At 36.4% G+C, this 25,402-nt stretch overlaps 1 protein-coding gene across 1 annotated transcript in view; it reads left to right on the forward strand.

The window, feature by feature from the left end:
* The window catches only part of LOC111142494 (mindbomb E3 ubiquitin protein ligase 1), a 130,866-nt gene that overhangs the window by 94,379 nt on the left and 11,085 nt on the right, over positions 1-25,402 (forward strand). The window contains exons 13-17 of the mRNA XM_022495703.1: positions 10,541-10,673; positions 14,331-14,417; positions 17,066-17,227; positions 21,079-21,260; positions 23,111-23,303. Coding sequence (XP_022351411.1) covers positions 10,541-10,673; positions 14,331-14,417; positions 17,066-17,227; positions 21,079-21,260; positions 23,111-23,303 — 757 coding nt within the window. The remainder of the gene's footprint in view (positions 1-10,540; positions 10,674-14,330; positions 14,418-17,065; positions 17,228-21,078; positions 21,261-23,110; positions 23,304-25,402) is intronic.

The following is a 25,402-nucleotide window of genomic DNA, read 5'->3' on the forward strand; positions in this document are numbered from 1 at the left end:
CCAAAAATACATACTTCTTTACATTCCATAGCATTGTATGTTCATATGGGTACATAAAGAAGTATGTACTCTGAGTAGGTTTTACTAAGTTGTTAGCTGTAAAAACATGGCATGTTTTATTTTCCCATTTGTTAGTGAAACATTCAGCTTACTGATACAGAGTCGTGGTAGGTCATTTGCAGAGACTGTCAAAGACTAAACCGTAGCAGATTTACCTGAAGCATGGCATTAGTGCCATTTATGGCTCCTTGTTCTCGGTGGGCATAGATACTTCTAAACACTAACCAGTTATCTGTTGAACTTTGTCCTGGTCTGGTTGTTTTTGCAAGAGATTCATGGAATCAGTAAGTCTTTACAGAGTATTATTTCAGAAATTGGTAAAATCAGTCTAGTGTTTCTTCATAGTCTTCAGAGCAAATTTCTTCTTATTTTGTAGTTTGCTTCTAGATCCTACAAGTAGATAGTAATGAATTCAGTGCAAATTCTTTTTAAAAACTAGATGTCTTATTGAAAACTTAACCACGTAAGCAATTAGTACTACTTCTGATATTGACTGTAAAGTTGAAAGAACAAGGAGAAAAACTAGACCTTTTTAGAGTGAGTGAACTAAATTTTTAAAGATTATGGACTTTTTGTTACTGTTTTAAAGGTCACAGAGAAGGAACTCATGATTATTTGAAAACTTCTTTCTCAGTCCTTTGTCTTTATTAGTTACTTACCTGAATTTTGCATTTTGGTGCCTTGTTTTGGGGGGCGGTTGAATACACATTTGAAAAGATGTATAAATATCTACTTTTGGTGAATTTGGTTCTTTTGATTCTCTAATTTTTTTAATAAAAGGATAACTAGCAGATTAGTCAACTTTTCTAAAGTCTTACTGAAAATAATTGAAAGGTGTGGCACAGGGGTTTGAGCGTAATCATTTAGCTTGAAAAGACATTATAGTTGGTGAGTTGCCTTTAACTATTGTGGTATTAAAAGGTTAATTTAAAAGAACACCGTAAGAAATTTTCACATTTGGGAAAGGAGAAAACAAAAAGGCAGGGAGAGTAGAATTTCTGCAGCCTGTGATGAAAAGTTGGTGCAGCATCTAGAGGGCAAATCAGAATGTAGCAGTAGTGGCCCAGCGTACGGCAGTTTCAGCCGTTCAGTATTGGGATTTACCATGCACATTCTGATTTATTTTTGTACCAACTAAAAGTTAGCATTAAGAAGTATTTTTTGATCTGCCAAGTCTCTTGGTTGGCTAAACCTTGAAATAGACAGTTAATAGTTTTTAAAACGTTGCGTACTTTCGAAGCAGGATGTGATTTACTAAGGATGCAAAGTCATTATTTAATCTGAAACAAAGACCAAATCTTTAGTAATGTCACTTACAGTAATGGATTTGTACATTTTTGAGATCAAGAATTATCTGCCAAGATACTTGAACATGCCTTTTTATGCTGCATAAGCTGTCTGTTTGAACTGTGAAATTAGGCAATGCCTAGATAAACTTTAACAATAGAAACATGTATCGAGTCTATAATAGGTAAACATGCAGAAAGTCATAAGCATCCTTAAAAGTGCAGGCCTTGTGGTACTGTTACCTGTAAGCTTAGTGCCATGCAGCATTTGCAGGAGGAAGAGAGATAATGACCTAGAGAGCCACAGCAGCAGCAGCCATCTCCTCTTGATGGTTCCTTCATTCTATTCGCTGATTCAGCACTTCTTTTCATAAGCCACAGGAAGCAAGGGGGCCGGATCAGTGAACACAGAACCTCACCTTTTAAGATACATTTGAAAAACAAATGAACAAACAAAAGAACCCAAATAAGCCATCTTGTCCCTCTCCCTTTCCTTCACCTTAAAAAAAAAAAAAAAAATACCCAAACAACAAAATTGAATTAAAGTTGGCCATTTGATTTGGAAGGTCATATTACCAGTATTACGCAGATACGAGTACCTTGTATCTGCTGTACAGAAAGTTAAGCAACGAAGGAGAGTTGATATAATGGCCAAGAAAAGGAGCCTTCACTTATTTTCAGATGAAATGCTTCAGAAGAGGGGAGAAAGTTTCAGGAAAGTTAATTTTATAACCTAAAAAAGACAAAAAGCCAAAAAACAAAACACGCCTCACTCCCCCCCCAAGTAACTAAGCATTCACCCTATTTTCCTCTGCCCACCAGAATACATTAGGTTCTTCTGACTTCTCAGGAAATATTCTGTATCTTTCTTGCTGTGAAGTTGTTTTTTTGGGTTTTTTGTTTGTTTGGTTTTGGTTTTTAGTTTCCAGAATTAATTGGTAGATCTGCAGTGAAGCCACCTTGTCATATCCAGAGGTCAGGTCTGCAGGCAAGGTCAGGATTTCCACATGGTCACTACAGAGGTTAACTTATATTCTTCTCTCAGTGGCCACAGGCTAAACTGTTACAGCTTTATAGGCAGCTAAGCATTTGAAACATGCACTCCCAGGCAAACAGGCTCTCTTGTGCCTCTCTCTTCCCTGACCATATTTAGTCAACCATAGCAAAAAATAGTCTCTCAGCTGTCGATTGTCGATCCAAAAGCTGAGGAAGCCTCTATCTTGCTTTCTGCCTATTGATTGTTCATCCTGCAGTCCAAACACTGCTTTGCCATTTGTTCTGCCTTTTTTTTTTTTTTTTAAAGCACTGCCAAATAAAGCAGTCTCTCATGTTTCCACTTACATTTCCCAGATTTTCACTGAGCTTGCGCTGAGACTAGGAAAGCCTGATGTGGCTGTCACTATACTTAGAAGCACTGCAGAGAAAAAAAGGAAGGAGGAAAAATACTACCCTGGCTAGTTGCAAGACAGTTTTGAGACAGACCTGGAATAAGTAAAATCTCTCTGCTGCCAAAATATATTCCATAACGTAACTTTTTTGTTAGTAAAAAATATTATAGATGATGATACTTTACGTAACTAAAGGCTTGAAGAGATTTTGCAGGGTTACCTTTAGAGCTAGTTATTACTACACATACATTTTAAATTTAAGGAATAATATTTTAGTGGAAAGTATGTAGAAATGGTAAGTAAAACCTATATATTAAAGATGGAGAGAGATCAGTAAGGGAGAAAAGAGTAGAGTGTAAATGTGAAATCTCAGAAAAATGCTACTTAATACTTAATTCCTTGTCAGTTTCTGTTAATTCCGTGTCAGTTTCAGTCAACTTTTTGTAGTGCTTAGATGAGAAACAGGGTCTAGAATGGTTTTGAATAATTGTGTACTTTTATGTTGAAACTATTTTTACGTACAGAACTATTAAAATTCATTTTTATTCTATTCCATTTTCAAATGTAAAGTATTTTTTTCCTTCTTTTAAATTTTATGAAATGTCATTTAGGCATGATTATTTCTGCTTTACCAGACACTATGAATTAGTCATTAACCTAATCTATAACATTTCTAGTTTACCGGAGACTATGAAACAGTCATTAACCTAATCTGTAATGTTGCCACATAATAGTATATGCTTCAGAGCAAAAATACTCTTGCTCTAAATTTTAGTAGCATATTCATAATATATTGTAATGTTGAAATTTATTTTTTTAACCAAGGAGAAAAGAATATTATAACATCAAATCTAATGTAGTTGTGGATATACAGTTTTAAAATTTTACAAATCTAAAAATGCCCAAGAGAAACTTTGTTCTTCCTAAACCATATCTATATCTTGTTCTTAATTCAGATACAGTGTTCTGTAAAGTATTGATTCAATTCAGAATTAAGAAAAACTATTACCATTTTTTTAAGCTCATTCTCCTGTAAGGGAAGTTTTGTCCTTGACATTCTTTTTGTCTTTAGCATTTAGTACCATAGCAGGTGAATTATTTTGGATGGCTATTTTAAAGCAGCGACATGCAAAGTGCTTCTGTAGATATTTGACAGTTTTGAAGAGCCAGCTTTCCTAGATATTGGAATATTTTTTACACATACTGTGAGAAGATGACACATGTCTCAGTTTAAGATAGGTTAATTTTCAGGTTTCTAAATTGCCTTTTTTTCCTAACCATTTTGTAGCAGTGAAAGGTTTTTTTTGTTGTTGTTGTGGTTGTTATTGTTTTTGTTATTAAAGCAAATGTGAAGTGCTGGGTACTCTTCTAAACCCTTTTAAATTTTCATAACAACGTCTTTGAGATAGAATCTGTGATTCTTCTCACATTTTATAGATGAGGAAACCAAGGCATAGAAGTTAAGTAACCTGCTCAAGTCACCAGCCATTCCCCTTGCTAATGCCAGAATTTGGACCCAGCTAGTTTGGGTTCAGATTTTGAGCTCCTTACCGCCACACCGTACTCCTACTCTGGTCTGTAATAACGAAACCAGTTAGGGAATTACCACTCTTGAGGACTTGCAAGTATACCAAAAATTTAACAGATTGGTAATCTCCTTGCCTCCATTATATTCAGAAAATGTTTGTTCATTTGATTGTATCTTCTTTTGTTCCATTCAACCAAACTTTGAGCTCCTTTTACTAGGCATACAAAGGTGACATAAAGATAAGTAAAACGGGGCCCTGGCTTATACATGGAAGGAGAATTAAGAACTGACGGGTCATTTAAGAGATAATTTTGGTTGTCTTTAAAGAATTCTTGAGTATTCAGCTGTACATCTTTTCTGCAGCCTGAATTGTTGCATATCTCTTTCTCATTTTGAGCTAAGTTCTATATTAACCAAATTCCTACTTCATGAAATTAGGCTAAATTAATGAACCTTTTAATTGTGGTATCTGTCAAAAAAGAGTTTGGGGTGGGCGGAAATAAAATCCCCTCCCCCAAAATTTAAAAACATCTAGCTAATGTCTGTTCACTAGCTGTAAGTAAATGAAAGGAAATAAAACCCAGCTATATTTATTTATTATTAAAGTGATTACCATGGATAGCATCTGGGTATTTATCTTTCCAGGCTGCTTGTCTGCATCCATTCAGGTAGAGGTGGGAAAAATATGTTTAGAATATCACATACTTACCTACTTTTAGTAGGCAGTAAAGAACTTCTGCTTGGGATCGATCACCTTTCTTAGTAGTTTCCTTTATGAATTCCGGACTAACAGACTTTATTAGCTTTATTATTTGAGGGATTGTTCATTAACTTAGCAAGCATTTAGTGAACACCTAGTGTGTGCTGTAGTGCTATTCTAATGTTTTTTTACATTAATATGTAGGACTCCACAGTTTACCTACTTGTGTTTGTTTAGAAAAATGTTGCCTGTCTCTGAAGAAAGATTATAAAGCATGGCAGGCCCTAAAAATGGACCTAGTGCTGTTTGATTGCTACATACCAATGTAGACAGCTGCTTGTCCCTCTACTTCTTAGAACTCATTTGTTCATCATTCAGCAAACGTTTTGAGTATTACCATGTGCCAGGGATTATACTAGGCACCACTGTTAGTTGTTCCGGAACTTAATGCTTCTTTGGCAGTCTTCACAAATGCCTGCTTAACTGGTAGTAAGATCTTATCTTTCAACCATCCCTGTCCTTAACCTCTTAGAAAACAACCAGACTGAGAATGAAAGAAGAGTATTTGAGCATTAGGGAAAATACCTCCAAATCTCATATACTGTGCTCCATAGGTGAGAGCCTGTTGATGCAATCAAATTATTAATATGCTCAGCTGGTAACACCCTGGTCCCAGCAAACCTGTGGGCCTAGGTGCTTGCAGCAGAAGTCTCCTCTTCGGGAACACCAGCGCTGCAGGGGACAGCTGGCATGCCTGGTTGGATTGTGGGCTCCTCAGATTGCCCACCCCACGTAAGTGGGACTAATTAACAGAATGGATTGGTTCTGAAGTGAAAACTTGCTCTCTGAAAATCTGAGTTTTACATTTTAGTATTAGGATTTGATGGACTTTATAGAATGTGATCTAGAAGGGACTGGGATCATTTTTGTCACTTTGGACAGTATCCTGGAATTACCATCTTTCTTTTGCTCTGATACTTCAGTTACACATTTTGTACTGAAAGGAAAAAGCAAAAAGATAAAATGTACTGAGAGGGTAGAGAGACAGTGGGCTTTCAGGAATACACATCTATTTCTGTGTAAGTGCCTCACTAGCCTTGTGAGCCATTGGCCCTTTCTCCTGAGAGACTTCAGCTTTCTCTAGCTTTTTCACTTAGGAAATGCACAGGCCCATAAGAAAAGTTACTGATGGCTCCATCTCAGTGGATAGCTTATACCCAGAGAAGGAATTGCTCTTCTCTCCATTTCTTTCTTTTGAGTTATTGGCAGCATAAAATGGGAAGGTACTTCTGAAACAGGAATGCAAGGTAGTGGGAAACATGGTTTCATATGAATCATCTTCTCAAGGATATCTATTCAATAATGTGACTAAAAAAAACATTTGGTGAAAGCATGAGCCACACCTTATAATGTAAAACTTGCTGTCATATTTATAGATCTTGGCTATAAGAACTAAAGTAGCAAATATAAAAGATTTTCACATAGTTAGCCTAAATATTATTTTAGTGTTTTGACTTAAAATTTTAAAATCTAATATATATGCAAAGCTAAGTCAAATACTACTACAAAGCTGGGGCGCCTGGGTGATTCAGTGGGTTAAAGCCTCTGCCTTCGGCTCAGGTCATGATCCCGGGGTCCTGGGATTGAGCCCTACATTGGGCTCTCTGCTTGGCAGGGAGCCTGCTTCCCCCTCTCTCTCTGCCTGCCTCTCTGCCTACTTGTGATCTCTGTCTGTCAAATAAATAAAAATCTTTAAAAAAAAATACTACTGTAAAGCTTATAATGAAAGAACTGTGTTCTGCTTTATCCCTCCCTCCCTACACCCCTTCCCCAATAACTTCCAGCTTATCCTGCAGTTTTCCAAATTTATCAATTGTAGATATATACTGATTTCCATGTCATGAGAAATGAAGGTTTAATACTATTGACATCATCTAATACCACTATTTCTTTCAACATAATCTGTCACAGATTTTGCTTAAATCAGTTTACATTATTACCTTATAATTACATTGTTTTTAATAAAACTTTTTTCCTCACCTGATTTAATACTTAAATCTTCTAAACTCACCAAAAGAATCATAAAACCCTTATAAATTCCATTTCTCACATAGTCAGATGTGTAGAGTACTAGATAATGTTTGGCATTGGCATCATGATTACGCCAAATCCAAACATTCAGTAGTACAGGGTGGTACCAGTACTTTTCCCCATTAAGAATCTGAGGAAAAGGGACGCCCGGGTGGCTCAGTTGGTTGGACGACTGCCTTCGGCTCAGGTCATGATCCCGGAGTCCTGGGATCGAGTCCCGCATCGGGCTCCCAGCTCCATGGGGAGTCTGCTTCTCCCTCTGACCTTCTCCCCTCTCTTGCTCTCTCTCACTGCCTCTCTCTCAAATAAATAAATAAAATCTTTAAAAAAAAAAAAAAGAATCTGAGGAAAAGTTACATAATATCTAGCATCTTTCTCTTTCTCTTTTTTAAGATTTTATTTTTAAGTAATCTCTGCACCCAATGTGGGGTTCGAACTCAACCATGAAATTAATTCACAGACCTGTACCCCTGGGGCAAATAATACATTATATGTTAATAAAAATTAAAAAAAAAAAAGTCACATGTTCTATCAACTGAGGCAGCCAGGTGCCCCTATATCTAGTATCTTATTTTACTACAGCAACAGAGGAAGACTAGAATTCTTGTAATTACTGTAAGTGAACTAAAGCAGGAAACCTGAGCTTTGTATGAGGTCCACAGCGGAATTTAGGGGTTTGTAGACTCTCTCAAAATTGTAGGCAGTGTAATATAAAGTGCATTTTCTCTGAGGGGGGCGTGTGTAGAGGGAGTTTGTAGTTTTCCATAGGTTTCCAAAGAATTCTCTCTCCCCTAAGCAGTGATTATAACTTTAGTAACAGCCATTGAAAACTGCCTTTCCTGTAATTCTCAATATACTTTGGGTTATAAACTTGTTTTAAAATCTGATTAAAAGCAATTTTAGAGATTCTTGGATCCTCCACAGCCTGTTCTGAGATTTCTTGGGCTTCCTACATGGGATTCATAGACCCCTACAATTAAAGAAATACAGTCTGGGCATTTTAGGCATATTCTCATTATTTTAGAGACTTATAGTTTCATTTATACACTCTTATTCTGCCTCTTCAGCCTGTTTCTCCATATGTGTGTAAACATTTCTCTGTTTCAGATTTTTATCCCATAAATATCACCTTAGGAAAAACTATCCCAATATGTATCTTTCTATCATTTCTTGCCTTTTAATACTCTCTTGGCACAATTTTAAAAGCATTTCTGTTTTTAAATCCTCTGTTAGGAGTGGGAAAAGCTCTAATGTCTAATATATGTATATGAATGCAGTCCATGCCAAGTCTAACACTCTTTATAGGAGCAGTCATTTTCTCAGTCTTAAACAAAATAGTAGATAAATATATTAAGGGAGGATTTTTCCAAATTTTATGAGTTTTCCACATAAAATCTTTCTATTAAGAAAAGTTACTGGTATATGATAAGAAAAGTTACTTCTAATTTTACTTTTTCTTTTTTGGGAATGAGCTAGGTTTTTCTTTAAGACACATCATTTCTTTAAAAAAAATTCCTTTTTATTTGAGTGTAGTTGACACACAGTGTTATATTAGTTTTGGGTGTACACATAGTGATTGAAAATCTCTATATGTTATGCCGTGCTCACCACAAGTGTAGCTACCAACTGTCCCCATACAGTGCTATTAAATATCATTGACTTTCTTCTCTATGCTTTCTGTACCTTTCATCCCCTTGACTTATTCTTCCCATAAGTGGAAGCCCGTATCTCCTACTTCCTAACCCCATACCCCTCCTCCTTCTGGCAACCATCAGTTTGTTCTCTGTATTTATAAGTCTCATTCTGCTGTTTGTTTATTCATTTGTTTTTTAGATTCCACATGTAAATTAAATCATACAGTATTCTTTGTCTGACTTGTTTCACTTAGCATAGTATCCTCTAGGTCCATCCCTGTTGTCACAAATGGCAAGATCTCATCCTTTTTATTTCCAAGTAATATTCCATTATATATACACATACCACATCTTCTTTATCCATTTCATCTATCAGTGGACACTTGGATTGCTTCCATATCTTGGCTATTGTAAATAATGCAGTAAACAGGGGTGCACATATGTTTTTAAATGAGTATTTTTGTTTTCTTTGGGTAAATACCTGGTAGTGGTATTTTTGGATCATATGATATTTTTATTTTTAATTTTTTGAGGAACCTCCATACTGTTTTCCACAGTAGCTGTACCAATTTATTTTCCCACCAACAGTACACTAGGGTTCCTTTTTCTCTATCTCCTCAGCAACACGTTATTTCTTGTCTCTGATTTTAGCCACTGTGACAGGTGTAAAATGATGTCTCATTTCCCTGATGATTAGTGATTTTGAGCTTCTTTTCATGTGTCGGACATTTGTTTGTCTTCTTTGGAAAAATGTCTATTCAGGTTCTCTGCCCATTTTTTAATCAAATTCTTTGTTTTTTTGGAGTTTAGTTGTGTAAATTCTTTGCGCATTTTGAATATTAACCCCTTATCAGGTACATCATTTGCACATATCTTCTCCCATTGAGTAGGTTGCCTTTTTGTCTTATTGATGGTTTCTTTTGCTGCTCAAAAGCTTTTTATTTTTATATAGTCCCAGTAGTTTATTTTTAAAGAAGTATCACTTCTTGATAATTACTTCTCCTGCTCTCTTTTATGTTTTACTCTTTGATGGTCTTTAGGATAACTGTCTTTCTTGCTCTGGAAATAATTGATCCATAAATTTTAAATATTAAATTATAATTACCATTTTGTGTGTTTTGATTTCAACTAGATTTAGCACTGCTAAATGACATATATGAGATTATTAACTGCAATTCATGATAATCTACCAGTTACATGAAATTTGTCTTTTTATCACTATTATTCCTACTTTGTTATTGTTGTTACCTTGCTGTTTTTATTAACTCTTTCATTAACAAATACTATTCAAATTGAACCTAGGAGTTTCCATAAGACCATATATGTCCTTGTTAGGAAATATTTCTTTCCCCTTTGGTTTTTTTTTCCTTCTCATAATGTTTTCCCCTTGTAACACTCCCATTCTAGTTTGATTATATTCCCCAAATGGTGATAGTTTGTTTACCTCTTAAAGCATTAAAAAGCTGCACATTAGAGATTTAGAAAAAAATATAATTCATTTGTCTCTGAGGGCATAATTTTTTTTAAGATTTTATTTATTTATTTGACAGACAGAGATCACAAGTAGGCAGAGAAGCAGGCAGAGAGAGAGGGGGAAGCAGGCTCCCTGCTGAGCAGAGAGCCTGACGCGGGGCTCGATGCCAGGACCCTGAGATCATGACCTGAGCCGAAGGCAGAGGCTTAACTCACTGAGCCACCCAGGTGCCCACTGAAGGCGTAATTTTCTTTAAAAAAGAATGTTTTTATTTGATTTCAGAAGTTTCCTTTATATATTTTTTCTAAAGAAAATAATGAAATATTTAATTAAATATCAAATTATGTTAATACCAAAATCATGTAAACTTGATTTTCAGTGCAATGCGTGTTTTGCTATCTAAATTACCAAGACCATGGATTGTGGATGAGAAGAAAGATGATGGTTATACTGCCTTGCATCTGGCTGCCCTTAACAATCACGTAGAAGTGGCCGAACTGTTGGTACACCAGGTAGGAAAAGCTGTGCCATAATTTCTAATTTAATTTTAATGATTTGGACCATTACTGTTCATTTATTTATTACTTCTTCAACTGCCTATTGGTAGGTTACGGTAAAACCCCATGAGGATGCAAATTCAGATATGGTACATATTCATTCTTCTGCCTACACTGGTTCTTGGATGGAGGATAGTGCTCTGTGTGTGTATGTGTGTGTAAGGGGGTGGAGAGTATCCCTTAGCCCTGAAAATTCTCTCCTACACAGTTCCTGGATTGGTCCTATGACATAGGCATCAGTGAACAGAGATTTTCCAGATTCGCTGCCACTGTTGTAGAAGTATCCATCAGCCATAGGACCAAGAACCATTATGTTGGTATCTAAGCTCATGTGGCCAGTTGCCATCAGGAAACACCAGGCTGCAGCCTGGATTTGGGAATTCAGGTCATGGAAACTGCTGGACTCCGGGAATCTGTGGCTGGATAGCAGCACAGGTTCACTTCAGTCATTCATTCATCTCTAAAATAAGATGACATTACATTTTTATGAGATTGGATTTTGAAGGGAACTTATTTACTGTAGTTTTATGATGTTTTTCAGCAAAATTTATAAATACATATGTCATAGAGAAGCACTAGTTACCAAAGAATTATCTGTGATCTGTCTGACTTCAAGGAATTTATAGTCTAGTTAAGAAGATGAAATAGCAGAATTCAGTGAATTGTCCATTATGTGTAATTAACATCACATTATAAGGTAGATACTCTCTGAACTATAGAATTCTAGTTTAGATTAAAAAAATAGTTCAAAAGTTAAACTTTGTTTTACTCTGCCATTTTAAGGCTTAATTATTATTATTGTTTTTATTGAAGTATGGTTGACACGCAATGTTACGTTAGTTTCAGGTATATAACATAGTGATTTGACAATTGGAATGCTGTTCATTAAGCTGTGCTCACAGGTGTAGCTGTCATCTGTCACCATACAATGTTATTACAATACCATTGACTTATTAGTCTTTATTATTAAAGTTACTGTTGTTAGCATTGGTAATTGTGAGAAGTTCCTTTTCAATCTAAAATACAGATAACTGGGGCGCCTGGGTGGCTCAGTGGGTTAAGCCTCTGCCTTCAGCTCAGGTCATGATCTCAGGGTCCTGGGATCGAGCCCCGCATCGGGCTCTCTGCTCTGCAGGGAGCCTGCTTCCTCCTCTCTCTCTCTGCCTGCCTCTCTGCCTACTTGTGATTTCTCTCTGTCAAAAAAATAAATAAAATCTTTAAAAAAAAAATACAGATAACTGACATTATGCCAGTATCACACTATCTTGGTTATTGTTTCTTAGTAAGTCTTGAAATCAGTTAAAATAAGTCCTCCAACTTCATTCACTGTTCTTCTTTCTCAGAATTACTAAAGTATTTTAGATCTTTTGAATTTCCCTATAGATTTTAGAATCAAATGATAAGTTTCTTTTCCTTTTTTTTTTTTTTTTAAAGATTTTATTTATTTATTTGACAGACAGAGATCACAAGTAGGCAGAGAGGTAGGCAGAGAGAGAGGGGGAAGCAGGCTCCCCGCTGAGCAGAGAGCCCGATGCGGGGCTCGATCCCAGGACCCTGGGATCATGACCTGAGTCGAAGGCAGAGAATTTAATCCACTGAGCCACCCAGGTGCCCCAAGATGATTAGTTTCTGTTAAAAAGTCTTGGCATTTTGGGGCGCTTGGGTGGCTCAGTGGGTTAAGCCTCTGCCTTCGGCTCAGGTCATGATCCCAGGGTCCTGGGATCAAGCCCTGCATTGGGCTCTTGGCTCAGCAGGGAGCCTGCTTCCCTTCCTCTCTCTCTCTGCCTGCCTCTCTGCCTACTTGTGATCTCTGTCTGTCAAGTGAATGAATGAAATCTTAAAAAAAAAAAAAAAAAAGAAGTCTTGACATTTTGATTGCTCTGCACATTTTAGATTTATGTTTTTTTAGATTTATCTTTAAGTAGTTTTTTCATGCTGTTGTAAATTATATTGTTTAAGCCTTCAGTTTCTAATTGTATATTGTAAACATACAGAAAAACAGTTGTTTTTTGTATGTTGATCATATTTCCTGTGATTTTGCTTCAGTTACCATAGTTCATTAGGGGATTAGAAATTCCAGACACAGTGAAATACTACTAATCTACTACTACTGTCACTACCAATGAAAATGACCAAACTTAACCAAATGTTGGTTAGGGTGTGGAACATTTAGAATTCATATACATTGCTGGCATTTTTCAAAGCAGCCATTTTGACAATAATTTGACATTTCCTAATAAAGTTAAACATGTATTTACTGTACAACCCAGCAGCCTCCCTTCTAAAATGTACCCAAGAGAACATTTGTACACAAATATTTGTACTAAATATTTGTAGCAGCTTTATTTGTAATAACCTCAAACTGGAAGCAAGCCCAATGTTTATGAGCTAGAGTCTAGGTAAACGAATTGTGGTATATCATACAGTGAATACTACTTTGGAAAATCTAATAATGGAAAAGTTTAGGAAACTTAAAAGAAAATCCCTCACTTTCTGCATTTAATGAGAACAGGCATGCTGACATGAGACTATTCAAAGTGACCGAAGCAGGCAGCTTTTATACCTTTTAAACAAATAGTTATTTGGGGAGAATTCACAAAGGGGTTTGCACTTGGTGTAGCAAATAAATAAATGAAGTAACAAAGTTTATATAGTCAATTCTTGGCCCTTAATTCCTCATCTCTGGCAATAAGGATGCCTTCTACCCTCCAGGTGCAGGGAGGATAGCCTTCACAGGGAATTTATTTCCTGCTTTCAGGGGAACAAAGGAAGGCCAGAGTGTCCTTGCACTGGCTGTTTCTTAAGTAACTTTAATTCAAAATAATCAGTATGCCAAGGTGGCATTACATTGGGGCAGCCCATCCTGAACCCCATCATCACACTGACTCTGAAATAGGTTGTACTATGACTGTGTTAGAGCTGAGGAAATGAGCATGAAATGGCAGAATGCTTGCTTAAGTTCTTGAAGCTTTAGGTCCTTCTGTGCCAGTGAGCTCAGGAATTTGCTTCTCCGTTTCTTTCCTCTGTCATTGGAATCAGCTGTTCTCATATAGTGCTGTGACTATGCCAGGACCCTGGTAGGACTTTTTGCTTTCCCTTTAATAAGTATTTTTATGTACTAATTAATTAAACATTGTCTTCTCACCCTCCAGCTAAGTTCCTTTTCACTGAATAAGAGCTCAGTCATGCAGCAAGAAGAGGTGACCTTATTAGGTCATTAAAGTAAATCTAAATCCAATATGAAGAGTCACTAATAGAATTTTTAGGAAATTTTACAGTTAAAAGGAGCTAATTATTTCTATTGCTATATAATGGAGATTGAGAGGGAGCTGTGTTTAAGCCTTGTACTGAACTTTGTTCTTTACCTGTTCCTATATGAAGTCACCATAATAAATAATTATCATAAACTTGCTGTTCCATCTCTGAAAGTTTACTACCCCATCCAGTTGTTGCTGTATTGCCAGCAGCTATTATGAGAACAATGTTGGAGTAGCTAGAAGAGAGGAAAGTGGTCAGCGGTGTTCTGTGTTATTAATTCCTCATGAAGAGTTATAGTTTTAGTGTTCACGGTTGTCAAATTATGAGTATGTAAACTTTGTTCTTCTTGTCCAGGGTAACGCTAACCTGGATATCCAGAATGTGAACCAGCAAACTGCCCTGCACCTTGCTGTTGAACGACAGCACACCCAGATTGTGAGGGTAAAGTATTTACTAACAAAACTCTTACCTTGTAGTTGTGTTTTAACCAGACAGATTTCTAGAAGGTCTTGAAAATTATTCAAGTTCGATTTTTCAAAAGGCATAGTTAGACCTAAAAATCATTATTTTAGGCTAATATTTTATATCAGTTGGGTAAAGAGTTTTAATTTATAATAGAGAAAATCTTAAAACTGTGATATTCAAAGTCTGTTATATAATTTTGTTGTCAGACTTGTGACTTCCCAAAATATTAAATCAGAAAATTTCAAAGTAACATATAAATTGGTTTTTAAAAAGTACATTCCCCCTTAATTTATATAATTGAGAGTGAACTACAGTTAAAAGCTTTGGCTGGACGTTTGCTGCACAGATTCCAAAAAAAGCTGAAATACGTATTTTTATTTGACTAATCTGATATCCCAGAGGAAATATTTGAAAGATTATTGGTTTAAAATTTTTTTGTAGAGCAGTGATTCTTAAAGTTTAGAAGCTGAACCAGCAGCATCAGCATCACCTAGGACCTTGGTAGAAAATTCTTGGGCCCCACCTCAGACCGACCAAATCAGAATCTCCAGGGGTGGGAACTAGCAATCTGTGGTTTAACAAGTTCTCCAGGTAATTTTCATGCATGTTCAAATTTGAGAAACACTGTCCTAGAGTGACATTTTATGTAAGCTTTTTGGAACAAAGTAAAACAAAACAAACAAACCACCCCAAAACAGTAATTTGCCAGTATAGGTAAGACCATATGCTTGAGGGGCGCCTGGGTGGCTCAGTGGGTTAAGCCGCTGCCTTCGGCTCAGGTCATGATCTCAGGTTCCTGGGATCGAGTCCCGCATCGGGCTCTCTGCTCGGCAGGGAGCCTGCTTCCCTCTCTCTCTGCCTGCCTCTCTGCCTACTTGTGAATTCTGTCTGTCAAATAAATAAATAAAATCTTTAAAAAAAAAAAAAAAAAAAAAAGACCATATGCTTGAGATTGGCTTCTGTGTATGATATTTTTCTAAAACTCTGACAGCATTTGTTAAAAGGATTAGGAAAATCAGTAAAGCACCGTAAGTAAAGTCTTAAATAAAAAGTTATATTTACTACTTAAAATATCTTTGAGGTGTATCAATTATTCATTTTATTTAAGATGTTGTAGTTTAGGAGACACTTGACATTTATTGTTATTTAAAATTCCTCTTGGGTGCCTGGGTGGCTCAGTTGGTTAAGCGACTGCCTTCGGCTCAGGTCATGATCCTGGAGTCCTGGGATTGAGTCCCACATCGGGCTCCCTGCTTGGCAGGGAGTCTGCTTCTCCCTCTGACCCTCCCCCTTCTCATACTCTCTTTCTCAAATAAATAAATAAAATCTTTTAAATAAATAAATAAAATAAAATTCCTCTTGCTCAGACTGAGGGTTGCTGGAGGGGAGAGGGGTGGCAGGATGGGGTAACTGGGTGCTGGGCATTAAAGAGGGTACATGTTGTAATGAGCAATGGGTGTTAGATAAGACTGATGAATCACAGACCTGTACCTCTGAAACCAATGATACATTATATGTTAATAATTGAATTAAAATTTAAAAAAATTTAAATACTAAAAAAATAAAATTGCTCTTGCTAAAAATTCATCATATATCTGGGATTTTTGGACTTTCCTTATGACTATATATTTGGAGAAAATTGACCAAAGAGAGTGGAATAGATAACTTGCTTGTTTCTTTAAGTAATGGAAGAATTGTGAACATTTATGATTTGGTCCTATTGGAAGTACTTAAAATATCCCAACTCACATATCTGAAATTAATAGGAGAAAAAGGAGGTGCATGGCTGGCGCATTGGTAAAGCATGCAACTCTTGATCTTGGGGTTGTGAATTCAAGCCCCACATTGGTTGTAGAGATTACTTGACAAAATCTTTTTTATTTTTAAAGATTTATTTATTTATTTGAGAGAGTGAGTGAGCAGGGGGGAGGAGCCAAGAGAGAGGGAGAGGGAGTCCTGAGCAGATTCCACACTGGGCACAGAGCCCAGTGTGGAGCTCAATCTCATGATCCTGAGATCTCAACCTGAGCCAAAACCAAGAGTTGGATGCTCAACTCACTGTGCCTCCGAGGCGCCCCGAAAAAATAAAATCTTTAAAAAAATAAAAGGAGAAAAAAAAGTCCTAAATTTCTCCCAGTTATCTTGATCTTAGAGTTGATGAATTAAGCCACATATTGGTTCTCATTTCTTTCTGTTTTCTCTGATTCAATATATTTGAGTAAACAGAGCTCATCACTATTTGTAAAGGAGCGCCAGGAATTTTGAGAGTAGCAAGTGAATATATAAAGATAATTAGCTTTAGTGGCAATCCCCTTCGGGTAGGTCTGGGGCTCTGTCACTGTTACTATTTTATTTTATTTTAGTTTCCAGGGGATAGAGTTAAGTGATTCATCAGTTGCAAATAATACCCAGTGCTCATTACATCACATGTCCTTAATGCCCATTGCCCAGTTACCACACCCCCAACTCCCCTCTCCTCCAGCAACCCTCAGTTTGTTTCCTATAGTTAAGAGTCTCTTACAGCTTGTCTCCGTCTCTGATTTTTGTCTGTGTTACTTTAGATACGTAGTAATTTCTTATGGGCCAGAGATACCGTAGCAAAATGAGATGTCTTTCTCTTTTAGCTTTTGGTCCGTGCAGGTGCCAAATTAGATATTCAGGATAAGGATGGGGATACTCCTTTGCATGAAGCTCTGAGGCATCACACCTTGTCTCAACTACGTCAGCTCCAAGATATGCAAGATGTGGGGAAGGTCGATGCTGCATGGGAGCCATCCAAAAACACAGTAAGTCAATTAATCTTTAATTCAGTACTACTGGAGGTATCTTTTAATGCAAATCTTATATTTACGGTTAATTTAATTTGTTTCTGATAAAATATTTATCAGAACTGTGTATGTAGGAATATAGTTTATGGACTAAGTATAGTTAATTCTGGATGAATTGTTTCAAATTCTTACTGAAAGTTGTTTTGTTCTTTTTTAACTTGAGCTGTTCATATAGGTGCATAGTGGTATGTTGGGGTTTTGATTTGCATTTCTCTAATGACCACTGATATATTTGTTTTATTTTAAAAATTTGTTTATTTATTTATTTTTGAGAGAGAGAGAGAGAGAGAGCAAGGGTGTGAGCACAAGCAGCCGGGGTGCAGGTGCGGGGTGAGGGGGTTGGGCAGAGGGTGAAGCAGACTCCCCACTGAGCAGGGAGCCTGATGCGGAACTTGATCTCAGGACCCTGAGATCATGACCCAAGCCAAAAGCTGATGCTTAATGGACAGGGCCACCCACTGATTTTTTTTTTTAAGATTTTATTTATTTATTTGAAAGAGAGTGTGTGAGAGAGAGAGAAAAGCATGAACAGGGGAGGAGCAGAGCAAGAGGGAGAAGCAGAGGGAGACCAATGCAGGGCTTGATCTTGGGACTCCAGGATCATGACCTGAGTGGAAGGGAGACGCTTAACCGACTGAGCCACCCAGGTACCCCAGTGACTACTGATATTGAACATCTTTTCATTTGCTTGTTTGTCACTCACATAGTATTTGATGAAGTGCCTGTTCACATTTTTTGTGCATTGTTTTGTTGAGCTCTTTTCTTACTATTGAGTTTTAAGGGTCTGTGAATTCAAGTTCTAGATCAGATATGGGACATGCACTTATTTTTCTCCCCATCTGTGGCTTGTCTTTTCATTCTTTCAATGGTGTTTTTGGAAGAGAAGAAGTTTTTAATTTTGATGAAGTCTAATTTATAAACTTTTCTTTCATTGTTTGTGCTTTTTGTGTCTTATATGAAAAATCTTTGCCAAACCCAGGGTCACTAAGGTTTCTCCTCTTTTGTACTTGAAGTGTATTAAGTTTTAGCTATTACTTTTAGGACTATGAGTCTTTTTTTTTTAACTTGAGTTCAAGTTAGTTAACATATAGTGTATTATTAATTTCAGGGTAGAATTTAGTAATTCATTAGTTGCATATAACACCCAGTACTCATTACATAAGTGCCCTCCTTAATGCTGATTACCCAGTTATCCCATCCCTCCAACCTCCCCCCGCCCCAGCAACCCTCAGTTTGTTCTCTGTAGTCAAGAGTCTCTTATGGTTTGTCTCGCTCTTTGTTTTTAGCCTATTTTATTTTTCCTTCCCTGACCTATGTTCATCAGTTTTGTTTCTTAAATTCCACATGTGAGTGAAATCATATGGTGTTTGTCTTTCTTTGACTGACTTATTTCACTTGGCATAATACACTCTAGTTCCATCCAGGTTGTTGCAAATGGCAAGATTTCATTCTTTTGATGGCTGAGTAATATTCCATTTTGTATATATACCTCATATCTTCTTTATCCAGTTGTCTGTTGATGAAATATCTGGGTTCTTTCCATAGTTTGGCTATTGCGGACATTGTTGCTATAAACATTGAGGTGCAAGTGCCTTTTCGGATCACCTTTGGATAAATACCCAGTAGTGCAGTTGCTGGGTTGTAGGGTAGCTCTATTTTTAACTTTTTGAGGAACCTCCATACTGTTTTCCAGAGTGGCTGCACTAGCTTGCATTCCCACCAACAGTATAAGAGGGTTCCCCCTTTTCTGCATCCTTGTCAACATGTATTGTTTCCTGAGTTGTTAATTTTAGCCATTCTGACTGGTGTGAGGTGGTATCTAATTATGGTTTTGATTTGTATTTCTCTGATGATGACTTATACTGAGCATTTTTTCATGTGTCTGTTAGCCATTTGTATGTCTTCTTTGGAGAAATGTCTGTTCATATCTTCTGCCCATTTCTTGACCAGATATTTTGTTTTTTGGGTGTTGAGTTTGATGAGTTCTCTATAGATTTTAGATACTAGCCCTTTATCTGATATGTCATTTGCATTATCTTCCCCCATTTGGTTTGGTAGGTTGCCTTTTAGTTTTGTGGACTGTTTCCTTTGCTGTGCAAAAGCTTTTTGTCCTGGTGAAGTCCTAATAGTTCATTTTTGCCTTTGTTTCCCTTGCTTCTGGAGACATGTCTAGCAAGAAGTTGCTGTGGCTGAGGTTAAGGAGGTTGCTGCCTATGTTCTCCTCTAGGATTCTGATGGATTTCTGTCTCACATTTAGGTCTTTCATCGGACTATGATTCATTTTGAGTTAGTTTTTAAATATAGTATAAAGTATCAGAGCTCATTGTTTTGCATGTGAATGTTCCAGTTATTCCACCACCATTTGTTGAAAAGACTTTTTCTACTGTGTTGTCTGTTGTGCCTTTGTCCTCAATCAATTAACCATATGTTTGAGTCTTTCTGGATCCTGTATTCTGATCTGCTGATCTGTGTCTTTAGCTATGTGATGCCAACCCTACTGTCTTGAGTACTGTAGCTTTATTTTCATTTCATTTATTTATTTATTTATTAAAGATTTTATTCATTTGAGAGAGAGAGAGAGAGTGTGTGTGAGCACAAGCACGGGGAGAGGTAGAGGGAGAGGAAGAAGCAGACTCCCCGCAGAGCAGGGAGCAGGACGTGGGGCTCTGTCCCAAGATCCTGGGGTAATAACCTGAGCCAAAGGCAGATAATTAACCATCTGAGCCACCCAGGTACCCATTACTGTAGCTTTATAATAAACATTCAACTCAGGTAATAAAGGTCCTCCAACTTTTTTCTTCTTTTTCAAAGTTGTTTGACTATTATAAGTCTTTCTCCTTTCCGTATGAATTTTAGAATCATTTTTAAGAATGTGAAGGGGTTCTGAGACCAAAGTGCTTGAGAATTGCTGCCCTTCTGTATGACCACTGGAAAATTCTCTAACTCCTATGTGCCTCCTTTCTCATTTTATTTTTTTAAAGATTTATTTGTCAGAAAGTGAGAGAGAAGAAGGTAGGCAAAGGGAGAAGCAGGCTCCCTGCTGAGCAAGGAGCCCAGTACAGGACCTGGTCTCAGGACCCTGGGATCATGACCTGAGCCAAAGGCAGATGCTTTTAACTGACTGAGCCACCCAGGCATCCCTCCTTTCTCATTTTAAAAAGGAGGGAGTGGAATAATTACCTCCATAAGGTTGTTGTAAAGATTAAATGAATTAATTCATGAAAAGTGCTAAACATAGTATTTGGTCCATTTTAGATGCTGTACAGACATTTGATAACATCTTCGAATGAGTAGCTCATGTGACTTCAGACCCTGATTTATCTCCTCCTCCATTTCTTGGCTCAGTTCCTTGGTGTGGTTCTTTGCTCTGTGTCTGTTCTCTATTTCATGTTGGTTGCCAGCAGCTCCAGCGCTACATTGAGTGGAAAAGAGATTACTGTTTCCTCAATATGTCAATCAGAAGTCCTGTTCTTCAGTTTTATTGGTCGAATTGACCTTATTTGTCATCCCTGAAGTAATCACATAGATGAGGTAGCTGTCTGATTGGTCTCAGCCTTCTTTGGCCCCCTGGTAAAACTAGAGTGGGTCAGTCCTCAGACTATACCTGAGAAAACTGGAGTGAAGAGGGGAGTGGATGTTAGGACTGCAATTCATAAATGCTTACCATGTCTATATGGGCCACTCTTTCCAGAAGGGTATTTTTATATAATACACACAGATATGCACACACACACATATACATATTTGGTGTTGAGAATTGATAACAGATTCCTAAGAGGAAAATCATGACTCTTTTCATTTGATTTCAGTTAATAATGGGACTTGGTACCCAGGGGGCGGAGAAGAAGAGCGCAGCATCTATTGCCTGTTTTTTGGCTGCCAATGGTGCTGACCTTAGCATTCGAAATAAGAAGGGCCAATCGCCACTTGATCTCTGTCCTGATCCAAGTCTCTGCAAAGCACTGGCAAAGTGTCATAAGGAAAAAGTCAGGTTTGTATCATTTATTATCATAAAACTTACTATTCTCTCTCTATATAAAGTACTATGTGGTTTCATAATGGAGAGCTTAATTATTTGAAAATGTCTTTGTCTTTGTTCATCATCTTTGTGTTGACCCTTTCTTCTTAAAAATTTTCCTGCAAGACACTATGTCTCTTATTGCATGTTGTATTCTCTATATTACTGAATATGACACTTTATGCTTAGGAAGTGCTAAGAAACTTTCCTAAATCTGTCTGATCTACCAGTACTCCTGCATGTTCAAGAAATTTATCTATAAGAAAAATTTTTACTAGTGAAATTGCTGTGACTGTTAGATATATTTAAAATTTTAAGACTTTTTTAAAAAAAATATTTAATTTATTTATTTGACAGAGACACAGTGAGAGAGGGAATACAAGCAGTGGGAGTGGAAGAGGGAAAAGCAGGCTTCCTGCTGAGCAGAGACCCTGATGTGGGGCTCAGGGTCCTGAGATATGATCTGAGCCAAAGGCAGCCGCTTAATGACTGAGCCACCCAGGCACCCCTTTAATAGACTTTTTTAGGAGAGGCAGTTTACATGCTCACCAGTAAGGTGTATCTCACACAAACTTAGTAATAATTCTAGCACCCTACATAGTGTCTGACAGACACCAAGTATCACTGAAGGACTGAATGAATTTGAAAGAATGAGCACATGATGGAACCAATTCCTGATGGAGCAGTCTCTAAAAATGATTTCACACTTGTCTTCTTTTCTAGAAGTAAAATATGTCAGTGATTTTAATTATTATTTATAATACAACTGATTTTCTTATGAGATATTGTAGACATACAAAAAGGTATATTTCATTTCCTTTTTTATCCAAACGGTGCTGTGCAATTATTATTGCCCTTTATATCTGGTTCTTGTCATTGAACATTTTAGTAGTTGTCCCTTGATTTTTGTGTTCTCTTGCCTCTTTTGTAATTTGGGTGTAGTGATAAATAACTTCTTGTTGGAATCAATACCTTAGAACTTTGTTAAGGGGGAAAAACGTATATATATATATATAAGAAAGGTATATACATTTCTGTAAGTGAATATCCTTAAGGAATGTAAACTTCTATTACAAAATGATGGCGTGCATCTAAAATCATAGAAGGCACCATAATTACTGCAGTAATAACCTTAACACTGGTGTCTGAGATGAAAGGGCTTGGTCTATGTGTGTGTGTTCACGAGTTTCTGAAGATTGTGGTAGAAACAGAGTATCCCCTTTCTATAGCTGTACTTGGTCATTTTATGTATTTCTTTGTCTTGTATTTATAGATTTATAGATGAGTTCTGTCTTTACATAGTACAATTTTATGCTCCTAAGGATACATTTAAAGAAATGTCAAAACAGCAGCTGCAGTGACACATTTTCCACAGTGCCCTGTCGGTTATGGACTCTGCTGGAGGCTTCATTCTGTCTGTAGTTAGGATAACTAATGTGGGCTCTAGCTAGAATTTTTGTTTTATTCCTCTGCTCATCTCTGCTGGTTCTATATAAATGAAACAGAGTCTGAATGAAACTGTGTTCATGTTAAATTTTTTGTAAGTAGTGTTTTTGATTTCTTTGTTAGAAGAAAATATACCCGTTTCTGTTGGGTGAGCTATTTGTTCAATTTGAAATTTAAGTAGTACTAGAAGTATGTAAAGATGCAGAGATGTATATAAATGGAAAAATATATAGTGTTTCTTAAACAGATGTTACAGTTTGATTTTCTTAACATAACTAAAGCTGTGTTATACAAATGATGCTCTTGATGTTTTTAAAAGCATTTTAATTAATATAAATATTCTGATAGGATTGATTATAAATATTTTCTTTTGTTAGTGGCCAAGTGGGTTCTCGAAGTCCTTCTATGATTAGTAATGATTCTGAAACCTTAGAAGAATGCATGGTGTGCTCAGATATGAAGAGAGATACTCTTTTTGGGCCATGTGGACATATTGCTACCTGTTCTTTATGTTCTCCACGAGTCAAGAAATGCCTCATCTGTAAAGAACAAGTTCAGTCCAGGACAAAGGTACTGTATTTTTAATATAGTATTTTATCATTTTATGAAGTTCTTTCAGACTATAAATAATGATAAGTAAGATTATATGATGCCATATGTCTGTTAAATTTCAGTCTAAGAGTGATTTAAATATAAGAATATATAATTTATTTATCAAGAGAATAATTTTGAGTTTCCTTCTTTAAATGTAAACTATAGAAGTTAAAAATAAAATCTACTATATTGCTTCTAAAGTCTCTTATAACCTAGAGATTTATTGGGTTCCATTTTTTATTGTAGTTACATATATTTTATACTTTTTTTTGAGTACATGGACTCTCATACTCATCTTTATAAAAGACCACTTGATTTTTTTTTTTTTGTAGAATGTCATACATTCTGGATTTGATTATTTTAGCATAGTGTCATTTAATTTGTCTCTTTATCCTCTGTGTTTCCTGTAAATTCTAAGTTAGATCTAATGGCTTGATTAGAGTCCGCTTAAACATTTTGTGCAAGAAATTCTCATAGATGATGCTACTCACTTAATATTGTGTCCCACCAAGATGCAGATAAAGTCTGATCATCTTGCTGTTAGTAAAGGCCAAATTCTGTATCCACTCTGAACTTTTTATCTTGTCTGACTCTTAGCTTTTTGAGAAGTATTATTCTTTTCTTGGTTTCTGATTCCATCCTTTTCCTATATAACTTAGTGCTTTATCATAACTATACCATCTTCTCCATTTTGGCTGTACTAAAATAATTGATTTTCCTTTTTAGTTTTTCCATATGTGTATGTAAAGTGGGATTTAAGTTTTTTAGAAATGATTTTTCTTAAGGTGAGTAGCTTAAACCGAAAGATATGTTTGGTTTTCTTTGGTTTCATTTGTGAAATTTATACTCTTTTTTCATTCCCTTCTTATTATTCTCATTTTCCCCTGATGTTTCTTAAACTATTCATTTACCTTCATTAATGAGAAAGGAGCTGCACTAATTCTTATAATAAATTAGCTGGCAGTGACTTAGAAGGCGTTATCTTGCCAATGATTTGTACACTTTCATAGGGAACCTTAAGACTAGAAGACTGTTCCTTCTAAGCAACAGTTTGAGAATGAATCTGAAAGAATTTAAGCCATTTTCTTATTTTTAGATTGATCTGTGTATTCTGCTGTTACCCTTGAAACTTTTTGTGTTAGATTAAACCCTATTTCAGCAAATCTTTATTGAGCCCTTGTTTTGTAGTGAAGACAGAGGTATACATAATTCCTTACTAAAAAATTGTAACCTTCTGAGACTTAGATTAAGCTACTCTGCCATATAAGGTGGTGTAGGTGCTTTAAGAGAGAGATAAGTAAGTTCAGAGCCCCAGGTTGTCCGCTGGAAGCCCCAGCTCTAGGATTCACAGTTGAAAAAATTGAAGCTCAGAGACATTCACTCAGAATATCAGACATAGATCTCTTGATTCTTAAATCCTTGTTCTTTCTGCTGTGTGGTGATAGACACAATTAAGAACTGTCTGCGGAGGGAAGATTGATGGAACAGGGAGGTAGAAAGGGAGGAATATGCTGTCATTCTGTTTTAGACCACTTTTCAGTTCCAAGAATTAGTAGACTGTCAGTTTGACTTTCAGATTAAGAAATTTTCAGACCTGTAGAAAAGTACAAAAAGTAATATACCCGCCAGATAGATTTGCCAGGTTAGCTGCAGAGCCTTTGAATATAAAGAAATAGTGACCCCAAGTGGTTACAGGATAATGAACATCTTCATTAAAGATATAACAAATTATAAAACTGGTATTTAGAGGAAGGGGGAATAAACAAGCTTTGTCTCTTTAGCAATTAAAGAAATGTAAATAAAAAATTATGAATTACCATTAACCATTCCTATCAAATTAGCATAAGTAAAATTTTACAAATGCTAGCCAGGAAAGTGGAAAATGAACACTCTCTTAAACACTCCTGGTGGTGGAATAAATGGGTTCATGATTTTGAGAGACCATCCTGACAATATTTATGAGCCTTTACAGTAAACATACTCTTATTTGGTAATTCTTTTCCTGGGAATGTAAACTGAGGAAAAAATCCAAAGGGGAAAAAAGTTAAGGCTATAAAGATTTTTAACACCTAGAA

The sequence above is a fragment of the Enhydra lutris genome, unplaced genomic scaffold (genome assembly GCF_002288905.1).
Source record: "Enhydra lutris kenyoni isolate GAN:26980312 unplaced genomic scaffold, ASM228890v2 scaffoldscaffold8, whole genome shotgun sequence".
Classification (NCBI taxonomy): Eukaryota; Metazoa; Chordata; class Mammalia; order Carnivora; family Mustelidae; genus Enhydra; species Enhydra lutris.